General features: G+C 45.9%; 1 protein-coding gene across 2 annotated transcripts; it reads left to right on the forward strand.

The window, feature by feature from the left end:
- Positions 1-9463: 9463 nt before the first annotated feature.
- LOC135391564 (histone H3.3A) lies at positions 9464-11992 on the forward strand. 2 transcript variants are annotated; one of them, XM_064621860.1, is made up of 3 exons: positions 9464-9673; positions 10917-11204; positions 11263-11992. In XM_064621860.1, exons 2-3 carry the CDS (start codon positions 10923-10925, stop codon positions 11389-11391), a joined length of 411 nt encoding a protein of 136 aa, XP_064477930.1. In that variant the 5' UTR covers positions 9464-9673; positions 10917-10922; the 3' UTR covers positions 11392-11992. The 2 variants fall into 2 exon arrangements, with proteins under 2 accessions (XP_064477930.1, XP_064477929.1); XM_064621859.1 differs by lacking the exon at positions 9464-9673 and adding an exon at positions 10565-10672.
- The last annotated feature ends 344 nt before the right edge of the window (positions 11993-12336 follow it).

Consider the following 12336-nt stretch of genomic DNA (forward strand, 5'->3'; position numbering starts at 1 on the left):
ATCATTTATCGCCATCCGTCAAGTTTTCACATATCATTGTCACACCATTATGCCTCATAACCTCTATACTTTTAATTCTCTCATCTTTACTTACTTTTAACACATCACCGTCACAAGTCATTAATCACCTCTCATGAAATCATTACTCATCATACCATAATCACAACCCACTGCTGAAATTACGCAGTGGGTAGCCCAAAAGAAATAACTTGAAATAAGGTTAAAATTTGGGCGGGTTGGTATGACATCATGACGACGCACAGCACTGTCCCTTTGTCTGTGTTTGTCTCGTCCCATTGTTTTACCTTCGCACTGGGGTATTTTATCCATTTTAAAAAATAACTTGAAATAAGGAAAAACGAAACAAAAACAAGTCAAAACAACAGGAAAACTGGTGAACTATGTCGTAAATCACTCCAGTATGAATGGTGCGCGGATGTATGTATGAAAGAGTGGCCCCTACCGCGGCATAACGCACGCAAGCCAGCAAATGAGCAAGGCGGCTGAAAAGTCACCATGAATGCGTACCAGGCAATGGTTTTTAAGCCCCTGTAGAAGCATGAAAGAGCGGCCCCTGTCGCGGAGTAATTCACATAAGCCAGCAAATGTGTGCTTCTTCTATTCCTTTATAATTTTTCTGGCGTGAAAGAGTGGCCGCTGCGGAGGCGTAACGTTTCGCAAGCCAGTGAATGAGGGGCGACTGTCGCGGCGTAAAGCACACAGCCAGCCAGCGAATGAGAATTTTTTTCTTTTTAGTTCATTCTATTTTCTTTCCAGGGGCGATAACAAAACCAAATAGCCATGAATGAATGTGAGAATGAATGAAGTATGCATGGAAAAATGTGGCTTTGCCCATTGCGTAAATGAGTGTATAAATGACATGTTTTTCTCTGGAGTGTAACACGCTCATTAAAGTCCCTTCCTGGAGTTTCAAATTACAGGAATGAAAACAACGACCCGTGGCCCAACGTCACCCAGGCCCCTCCATTAATGATGAGTGTAGGCATATGAGCACTATATTGCTCTAAAGCCTGATAAACACCTGAAATGGCGGCTCCTAGGTCGGCGCAATCATGATCGCAATGCCTTATCAAAGCCTGATGATCGCAATCATGAGTGCGATCACGAAGCACTGGCAAGGCGGCCACGATCATGATCGCGCCGAGCTATGGCACAACGTCACAACCCGCAAACGGCGTTTTCTCGGCGCAGCCTAGGCTAGGCGGCGCCGAGAAAACGCCGTTTGCGGGTGGGCCCGACGTTTCTCCATTGGGAGTGACGTCACGACCTCAAAGCTCGGCGTATCTGCGTCGAGAAAACGTCTTCACCTTCGGCGACCGTATCAAAGTGTGAACGTCTTTGCATTTGTGTAGTCGTATGCTCCGTTATGCGTTTTGTTCCTGAATCCGTGCACGAGCTCTATTACGACAAAGGGTAAGCGGCGTGTGTAGTACGGTTGATCCCCAAGTCCTAAATCTGAACCAAGAGGTGCAGTAGTGACCCGATACTGCCTTCATGATGTGTCATTGTCCCGCTTGCACGGGACGGACTTTGTCGGACAGTTAAATGAAAACGAGCGACTGAGAGGTGACCTTTGTGATTTCGCACATGCATGTATCAAACTTTGCATCAAACTGTGTGATATCACATTATCGTCTCATAGTGTTGCCACTGTTGCTGCATGTACACTATTTGTAGTATATCTATTATCATACCTGTTATGGGGTGTTAGTTATTGTTGTTAAAATAAATGTTTGAATTTATTGCTAAGTGTCACTTTATTCATTTGTTATAGTGTGTTTCCAGTTTCTGCTTTGTGCAGCAATTCATCTTCTACTTGAGCAGAACCTCCTGCCTTGGAACATGGGTTCCAGCAGAAGGTACAGGTTGAAGTGGAAGCACTCCTACATCGGGACCCGATAATCCGGCTGGAGACACGCTGCATATTGTCACGAAGCGAAATGGGTCGGCGAGTCGTCCAATAAACTGCGAACGGTTTATTAGACTACTTGGTAGCAAAACACGAGAGTGATAGCTCTCTGAACACAACTGAGTCCCAAGAATGAATGCCCCAGCTTGGAGCGCACAAACATTTAAGCGTCGCGCCAAAAAGTCTAGAAACAGCATGTGTGTTTGCCAGAGAGCAGGCGAGGTGTCTGGAATCTTCTTGCTTCTTCTCCAGCACGCGCCGGGATGAGATGTACCGTTTCGTCCCTGCTCTGGAAGTTTCTCGAAGATGATTCGTGGCAATATCCAGCCTTGTTCCAGCCTGCGTCCACTGTGGAACCAGTTCTAGACCAGTCTTTCTCCGGCTGGATGCAGCCTGTTCCTAGCCTAGATGGTACAAGCCTGTTTCCAGGCTAGGTCCAGTCAAATTTCAGGCCGGAGCCAGCCTGTTTCCAGGCTAGATCCAGTCATATTCCAGGCTGGGACCAGTCCAATAATCCAGCTGGAATTGCCACTGCATTTCCAGCTGGAATTTTTACTAGGGTTGTGACAGCACTAGAGCCATGTTTCCTCAACACAAATACAATATTGAGGCAACATTTCCATCATGTTTCCACAATATTGTGGCACTGTTACAGCAATATTCTTCAATGCACACAGAATATTGTGGCAACATTTGAGTAATGATTTTGCTACATTATGACAGTGTTACAGCCATATTTCTTTAACACAACACAGCATTAAGGAAACAGTTAGCGTTCCTACAACAATGTAATGCGCTACATCCATATTGGTTGAACACACCCCAGGTAGCACCGAATGGTATGGCAACATTTCATCAATGTCATACTGCAACGTTGCCCAATTTGTAACACTCGAGCAACGTGTACACAACATTGCAACAACATAGCGGCATGTACATTTTTCAATGCGTGACTACAAAAGTGCCGTGCCCCTCCCACCTGACAGGGTGGGGAAAGACCCATATTGTCATCAAGCAGGAGAGCTACTTATGGAGTGAGACTCTGCTGGGGAAACCAATTGGGCTTCCCACCAGGTGGAGCACATACTGAAATACAAACTGTTGGGGGGGGGGGTACTTTCATTAAGTGTAGTGGGGTGTAAACATTTGTAACTGTGACGATGATGCATACTTGCCATTAACCCATGTATCTATAACGAGTCAAGCATACCCAACAACATTCCTGACATCCCTTCCTGTCAAATACATGGGATATTAACTGAGAGGAGTGCATAAGACCTCCCCACAAAACCTGGACACATTACGAATATGTTACCTGAAATGTCGTATTTCTTTTCCAAGAAACATCACTGTGACGCTGTCTAAATGTTTTAAAAATACAACGCAAATGTTGCCTATTTGTGCTGGAGAAATATGGTTCTAACCAGTGGCGTAGCCAGACCTCCAAGGTAGGGGGGGCTCAATAGGAAAATTCGCCCCCCCCCCCCCGCTGATGCTGTGTCGACAACACACACATACTTGTGCACACTGCAAACTGAGGGTTAAAAAAAGGAACGAAAATAGTTGATTTAGTGAAGTATTTTGAAAAGCCCATACTTTGAAAAGCCCATACTTTGAAAACCATTCAAGAGTGCCTCTTAGATAGACGCCATGAACTGCAAGAACTTTCGCGATCGTCACACTGGTCCCCCCCCCCCCCCCCCACACACACACATATATTATGTTCTCGGATTTGCACGATTTGTGTGGGTCGGTCCGTGGCAGGTAGGGGGGGCTCCAGCCCCCCCTAGCCCCCCCGTGGCTACGCCACTGGTTCTAACGCTGTCTCTACGTTGCAGAAACATAACGATCTATCTACCTGATGGTCAATTCTATCTAGGTGATGTTGGCCCAGCACATTCAGGACTAGCAGACAACAACCATCGTTACCATACAAGTTCCTAGGTTATGAAAGCTGCTAAATTTCAGTCATTTCTGGAATTGATTTTTTCGAGACATAGCCTGCAAAACCATGCGCTTAATCTTCTAACGAAATGCTCTTGGAGTTCGAAATACATTTTTCGCAGACGATCAGTGGACATAAGCTAGCCCTGCCGTCTCCTCACGCGGGAGAGAGAGAGAAAAAGTAGAGTTTGTGGTATGAAAAGAAAGAATAAAACGGGGAAGAGTCTCGCTGGTGCCCCTTCCCTTTCCTTCGTTATGATGCACAAGCTCCACAAGCAAAATCTATTCGCCTTGAAAGAAGCAAAAATTGTGTACGCATTATTTGGAAATCCTCACCGCATGCAAGTTATGGTTCTCTCTTTCTTCCGAGCAGGCACACATCATAGACACACTCACTGTGCCAAATCATCGTTGTTGAGAAATTCACACACAAAACATTCAACTTCCCAGAGCACAGAACTGTGCCGACGGCAGGGCCCCAATAGCATCGCCATCCTGGGCCACGTAGCGAGCGCCATATGGCAGATAAGCATGGAGGCAGATAAGTGAACTACAACTCCGCTTGGGAGTCTGCCCTGCATCAAAAGGGTTTAGGTCAGGGTGTCGAACCGCTAAAAATACGGGTTCGGTTCGGGTTGTTTTGATTTCGTTCCGGTTCAGTTCCGGTTCGGCCACGCCAGAAATCGAACCGGTTCGCAGCCCCGAACCGGTTCAACGCTTCCGTTTTATATGTTCCATAAAACTGCTTTTGTCAGGAAATGCGTGGCTAATAGCTTACTGCTGTTGTCTGCATTGACGTCTCTAGCGGTGAGGTAGCCCTTTAGCTAGAGAAATGAGAAATGGATGAACACTTTTGCAACTAGAGGCACGCTGTTCACGCTGTTGAATCGGTGTAGTCCTGCTACTTTCTGTTCCCAAAATCTCTTTTTTCACACGCACAGTGCCAGCCAGATACACTTAAAGGAAGCCTAATAAGATGGACAGCGTAACATAGACGACAGTACTTGCCGGCACACTGCCTTCGCAGCGTGAATCGATCTAAAACCGTACTGAAGCATGTCGAAAATAAGCCTGCCAGCCTTACTCTGTCCGAGCTCACAGCAGTGTACTAGTTAATCCACAACACAACGGCAATGTGTCACGACACAACTGCGCTACCAATAAGCAGAACCACATTTACTTTTCAAACCACGACCAATCAAACAGGCACCGTTCTGCGTACGCTCCTTCTCCACTTCTCATGTTTCTGACTTGTTTAATTTGTACTGCTCACGTGTAAAGGGAAATCTTGGGCGCTTATTTGATCACATATTCGTCCTGTAGAGCTATATAACTGGCCTACTCCATTCGTGTTTCATTCGTCCGCGTGGCACCTCGTCTCTGAAGAGTAGACGCCGCACCGCGTGCGTGGGGCGCTAGCCGCGGCGCTCACAAGGACAACTGCGCTTCGACATGTTAAAAAGACGCTGAAAGTATACTTACTATACGTCGTCGTCGGACTGCTAGGTGAACATTTCTGAAATCCATAGGCGCGTGATGATGATACCAATGTGTCTTCGTTCGGGGATAGAGAGGAACTCTTATGCTGACTTCTTTTATGTCCGAACCGTTTTGTTGCGAACCGGTTACCGCTATTATTTTTTACGGTTCTGCTCCGGTTCGGGTTCAACAGTGTCATGAAAATTTCGGTTCGGGTTCGGTTCCGGCAAAAATAACGGTTCGGGTACGGTTTTCGGTTCGGGTTCGGTTCGACACCCTGGTTTAGGTGCTCACTACTCTACTCTACCAGGTCCGGCACACGCTTTCAATGAGGAAATCGCGAAGCTTTCGGGCCTGGTGTAATACATGGAGGCCCAGCACCGACACAAGGGCAAGGGTGCAGGCTAGCTGGAACATAGTTCAACCCCCGTTTATCTTCCCTATTCCCTTTTTTTTTCCTTTTTCTGCCAATAAATCCCTCCCCGTTGAATGTTGGAAACTGGGAGACACGAGAGACTCTGTATTGTGTCCGTCCATTTCTGCCCATGCCTCCCGGTTTTAGCCCATGCCTGGTTTTTAGCAACACAGTATATCCATTACAAAAATGGTGGCAAGCTGGTGGGGATGCATCACAACGGAACCCGGAGCCTGGGGACAAAAATGACACACACGCACAGTCAAGGGCTCAGAGCTTGGGGCCTTTTTCATCCTCGGGCACAAGGTTCCGTTGTGATGGAAAATCTATGTCCACAAACAATATAATCGTCAGAATGCACCGCATCCATGCATGATTGGCAGAAAAAGGCAAAGCCGCTGTTAAAGCGAGACTCAGGTTACAGAAAAAGAGGGGAACACAAATTTGTATTGCACCTTTATTCGAGGTTATGAAAGAAAAATAGTAACTTAAATATACACTTTTGTACGTGCACGGGCCAGTACAGCGTGTGTGTCATAGATGTTCAATTGAACGAAAAGAGAGCAAGGTCAGTCAAATGCATCTGCAGTGCAGATTATAGTTACAACAAAGATCACTCAAGTGCTTTTTTTGGCAGCATAGATCAGTTTTCACTAAATTCCTGTTCCATCAAAAATGCCCCACTCGTAATAGCAGCGTGTGGTGCAGTATTGCCCTGCTACGAGAAGATGTCCCTGGGGGTAGCCCCCTGGTGTTGTTTGCAAGTAATTTTCTAAGGATTTTCACCAAGATTGCCTTGACGTAGGTCGGTAGACGAGGCAGCGTAGAAATGCCTACTGGAATAGGAAAAACTAAAAGGTAGATGTCTCCTCCCGTAGCTCAACCAAGAGATCAACCAACATACACATTGCCCCATTCCAACTGATAAAATGGCATAAGTGCAGGCTAGCTGGTAGTTAAACACCATACTATAAAAAACCTTTTGTACTTTTTGTGTGCCATGCTCAGGCTTTTAATGTACACTGACCTTATTCTCTATCTTGGACACGACGCGAAAATGCCACTAGGATATGCAGGGAAAAAGCATGAACATTAAATCGACCCACCGAATAAAAGCAAAATACTCAATTTCACTTTGATTTTGTGTATTATTTCAAAGATGCAAAAATCATTTTACATGTAGGTGGAAGGAGTACTGTGAAGGCTGTGCACAAGTCCTTCCAAAGAATACCGGAACTACTACTGAAATAGTGGTGAGGAGGAGATATCCGTTTATTAACAGAAAATAGGGCTACACTCAAGAAAGGTCTGCTGCACCGCTTCTTGTGAGCATCCCAATATGTGAGAGAGATACCATACGAAAGAAAACACACACATAAAAAAACACGTGTATAACGTTCTGGGATGCAGAGATACCAGTGCTGCGGTGATATAATATGATTCACGTTCCTGTCAGTAATGTATGTGATGCAGTAGAACATTGTTAATGTGGTTGTTTAGTGAGTGTAATTTTGGCTGCAATTGTTACGAGAAAGGGAGGTCACTTGTCCAGCTTGTTATTGGCTGTGTGCTCTAGGCCGGGCCAAACCCGGGCCGACAAGATACACCAACATCGTGGGCCATGCCAGGCCCGACAAAAGATGCCAGCACGGCAGGAAGGGCCGACAAACATGTTTCCGAGAGTCAGGCTCAACCGGGTCATGCAGCTAATTCCACACAATGGAGGACTAATGAAGTGCATGCGTCATTCCTGTGCATATATTTGCAAAAACGAGCACAGGACACTGCATTATCCGTATGATTCAACCCTCTACAACATGCTCAAAGCCACTTCACATTGCTCCTGACTCCTCACGTATTCCACAAACGTTTGCAAAGCTCGGTGAGAGGGGTAGGGATCAGGAGAAGGAGTTTGTCAACATCCCCTACCTCCACAAGAACTTGGCGGTGCAACGATAACACGCTTGCCCATGTGCGTTTTGGACTTCTTGTATGTTTGTGGCGGTGTCTTCTCTTATTATAAATTTACCTATTAATTTGTTTGATAAGCGCTTGAAACGCATACGTCACGGCTGGGAATAGTAGGCCGGCATCTACTCGCTAAATCACCGGTCCGGGCTCTATTTGCTGAGTCATGGGGCGGGGCCGCATAGAAACATGAAGGCTGGGGCCATTTTTCGATGTTCCTGGGCTGGGTCGAGCCCGAGGAAAGTTGGCCCGTGCAGGGCTCTATGCAGCGTATCTTCTCCGATACGTGAGCCAGTCCGTCGAAGGCCAAGGTATGTCACGAACACCCAGGTGGATCCGATGGTGGGTTGTCCGCAGGCCTTGTCATGATCTCCGTGGGGGGCGATTAATGCTAAGGTTCAGATCATCGAGTCTAATATACTGCGCAGAGATAGGATTTCTACAGTTTTCGAGGGTGTCCATTGGTGGCTAGAGTGATTAAAGTGAGGAACCAAATGTGCTAGTTACCAGTCAACACTTATGCCGCAAAGGAGACTCACAGCAAGGAGTTGGACGTGTGCACCTGTAAAATAAATTCTGCATTAGTCAAAAAAGAATTTTCTGAAGAATTGAAAACAGTGAATGCGTAGTATGCCGAAGTAATCGTTGGAGGACGTGCGAAATCTCGTTCAGGGTCCACACTGGTGTAGCTGGCCCCCTCGAATATGTTCAGAGATACAGAGGCTAATCGCACCATGTCATTCAGCAATGCACCATGTCATTCAGGCATAGCCAAAATGTCCGTTATATAAAGGGGGGTCGAAATGTGCTCTGGAAGGAGTACAGACCCCACATGAACATGCTAGATTGCAGTTTTAATTTTGCTGATTCAAAGTGATCCCATCTTTTCTTGCTGACTGTCAACTTTGAACACCCAGGAAAGGGAAAAACACAGATTTAGGTTTAAATAAAATTTTGACAAGCAATACAGCATGCCAGATATCCAACTCTGGATGTGCGAGTTACTGGGACCTCAGACCCAGTTTAAAGACCTATACATGCTTTTAAGAGAGTTACAAGGCTATAAAACACCAGTGTTTTGACAAAGCTGTTGGTTTACCTGGTTAAAGGGGCCCAGGAGAACAGAAGAAATAGCTTCAATAGGAAGCCAACAGGAGAAGGCGCCCCTTCCCTAAGCCTCCCCAAAGGCCTCAATAGGAATTCCACAGAATCCACAGGGTTCTCGAAGTAGATGTAAATATAGAAGAGGAGAAGATTCAAAATAAAAATTATTTTGGACGTTCTCGAAGGCCGTGAAAAACTCTGTGTTCCTATGATTACTAATCAAGAATGTTTTAGAGTGCCTATTTCTTGCCGATGATGATGATTTGAGTTTTTATGGTGCACAGAAAGGGTCATATCTATTTCTCGCAAATTTTATGGTAGCCAGCTATCGACAAGAATCGAATTTTGCAGCGAATAGGTTGGAGAGTGATGTTGTTCGTTACCCGCTGTCCCAAGAAACTGTCGGGCTTGCACCCCGAATAAGAAAAACTCAGTTGTACAACAGCATTGACACACACTGACATGTAACACGAAGCAGTGAAGTGTGAACTGTGAAGCGCCGCCAAAACAAACCAAAGCGTCATTTCCTTCTTTTCTTCAACAGAACACAATCGACACAACTTCCGGACTACAAGCGGACGTGACGTTCTTGTGCACAGGCCGCACAGGCGAGAGAAAGTATGAGGTATGAGGAGGTTCCGAACTTCCGCTGGTTGTCTTGTTTCGCGCCCGAAGAACATCGCGAATCGCTCTCGGCTGTTGCTGCTGTGACCCAGTGACGGCTTTCAACAAATTGTGACTTTTCCCAGGACTAATCGTTGTTTTCTCACAGAAAGCGTACTTTTTCTGTGCTGCACTTACAGATTGTTTGCTTCTCTATATTTTGTGAATCGGTAAGTATCCTCTTCTTAAACACTGGCTATATGTGAATTTCCCACTGGTGTATTGCGGAAAAGATTGACTGGGGCGATGGATAACCAGGGCCACCCTTGAGAGGGGTGAAGTAAAGCTTTCAGGGATCTCCTTTTCGTTGTCGAGCTACAACGGACTGTCCGCTGAGGCGACTAATTTCTTTGTGCTGCTTACTGTGGTACATTTATATAAAATTTTGTTGTCTTCATCTTGGTGTACGTACGCGGCACAGTTCAGTGGAGAATACGTTTCACAAATATGATGAAGGGAAGTGCTGGGTAGGTTCGCGTATGTACTGGTGTACGAGATTTTCCTTAATTTTCTACGCCGCTTAGCCAGGTGACCTCGTATTCCTGCAAAAACGAAGGAACTGATGACGGGGAAGTGAGCAAAATTTTAGACGTCTTCAGGAACACAGACGCCATAAAACAGCCTGTGAACACACGGAAGTGTGGCCTGTGTTTTGTAAACGCGCGTCGGCAAGGAATAAAGTTCTTGGTGTCACATTTTGGGTCTCTCCTCTGGGATCTGAAGAAGTGTAACCTGAAGGCGACCAGCTAGGCGTTGGCGTTCTAGAAGACTTGAAAGACTACTACGCATATGACGACTCATCGCTGAGACTTGCTGCGAAAGTAATATCCCCCTTGACAGCCTTGGAAGGCTCTTACAATTTCCTTTAGTGGTTTTACATCACGAAATCCGTGAACATGTGCGAAAACTGCACCGTTACGAGATCCTGGCGACCAAACTGGAGCCAATCGTAGGCCGTTTCGAAACTCTCTGGCAGCCAATCACAGTACAGCTTCTTAGAGCCAATAGAAAGAGACATGACGTAGTTCCCGACCAATGAGGTGGACGCAGATGTTGGCGCTTTTCTTTTTTACTTCTCTGCTTCATTTCAATCCTCGTTGCCCTGTGTGCTGGATTGTTGTGTTTTCGCTTTGGCGTGAAACTCTTCTGGTTACTTCCTTAATTCACAGGTATTTACTCGCTTTCTGTGTTGAAATTAAGCTTGAGTGTACTTGGGCCTTGAGCGTTATTTCATTGTTGCTGTAGTGTGCGTAAATTTGCCTCGTTGCTTCAAAATATCTGGCAGCATTGCCGTAGCAGGCATTGGCCGCCATTGTGAAACAAAGCCATTATTTTTTGTTTATTTTTGCTTTGTCCGTCATTTCATTGCTGCTGCATTGAGGCTGTTTTCTAAGCCTGCTTTTTGTTTTTCAGTGAATAATGGCTCGTACGAAGCAAACCGCCCGAAAGTCTACAGGAGGTAAAGCTCCCCGCAAACAGCTGGCCACGAAAGCTGCCCGTAAAAGCGCGCCCTCCACGGGAGGCGTCAAGAAGCCTCACCGTTACAGGCCCGGAACTGTGGCGCTTCGTGAAATTCGTCGTTACCAAAAGTCTACAGAGTTGCTCATTCGTAAACTGCCCTTCCAACGTCTCGTACGTGAAATTGCGCAGGATTTCAAGACTGATCTCCGTTTTCAGAGCGCTGCCATTGGTGCACTTCAGGTAAGTTGATCAGCTTTCACGCAGGTTTGCAGATTCTTACGGTGCTTTTGTTTTGCAGGAAGCTAGCGAAGCCTACCTGGTGGGTCTATTTGAAGACACTAACTTGTGTGCCATCCACGCTAAGCGGGTGACTATCATGCCGAAGGACATCCAACTCGCCCGACGAATCCGTGGCGAACGTGCTTAAAGGGTGGCAACCCCTTCGATATCGTGTGTGCGTGTCTTTTTATATATTTGTGTAGGGGTTACCCTTTTTAAAAACTCGCTTCAGCAGTGCTCTTTTGTTTGTCGGAACCTTCATTCACACTGCCAGCGTACCCACTTGACGTGTTATTTGTCGTTAGGTGTAATAAAGTGTATTACATTCCGGCCTTCACACTGTTCTTTGGGTGATCCAAATACCATTTTGTTCCAATCTGGCTTCTTATGATACCTCCACGATGCTGGTATTAGTAGTGTGCAGGAGGACGGTGTGCGAGATACCCAGCCTTCGTTGGCTGTCCTTAGGCCTCATGTTTTTTTCCTTTGTCACCCAGTGAGCAGTTTTTGTAGTTAATCACATCTGCTTCATTGTGAAAGTTTCATGTCAAGTGGCACTCAGGAAGGAGGGTTCTGTACATTCTGGATACAGTCTCCCGTGCCTGCTATGCCACGGAGGTACTTGTAGACTGATGCGTTTGTCATTGTCACCCGAGTAAGGCAACTCGTTTTTCCATACCTGGGAATTATTTCTGTATTACAGTGTACGCCCTGCTGACCGGTCCTCAATAAATCTCACCTTTTCATCATCAAGTAGTCCTGAGCACATTACTAGCATGTATCCTTTTTTCCCCCTTAATTCTGCTTTGCACCCTCAAGCGAGGCTACTTCAATGGGATAGGGTACCCTTAAAACTACGCTACAGTCTGGTGCCAAACTAGAGCTCAAAAGTCCGATTTTATTCCAGTCTACAGTGCAAGAGTTTTTAATTTCATTTCTAACCAAGTACTGCCAAAACTTGCTATGACCATGGCTGTCCCTGCTGATATTGGTCAAAACACATACCCTTTAAGGCTGATGTATATATATAAAACACAAATAGATTCATTTTAAACGAAGTCTTAGAAAAACAGAGTTTGCTGATATCTGACTG

This window comes from Ornithodoros turicata, chromosome 4 (assembly GCF_037126465.1).
Source record: "Ornithodoros turicata isolate Travis chromosome 4, ASM3712646v1, whole genome shotgun sequence".
Lineage (NCBI taxonomy): Eukaryota > Metazoa > Arthropoda > Arachnida > Ixodida > Argasidae > Ornithodoros > Ornithodoros turicata.

What these genes read in the sequence shown, in the direction of transcription:
- LOC135391564 (XM_064621860.1), top strand. Translation starts at nt 10,923, where the DNA reads ATGGCTCGTACGAAGCAAACCGCCCGAAAGTCTACAGGAGGTAAAGCT. An exon ending in CTGCCATTGGTGCACTTCAG is followed by an intron (nt 11,205 to 11,262) that starts GTAAGTTGATCA and finishes TTTGTTTTGCAG; the next exon opens with GAAGCTAGCGAAGCCTACCT.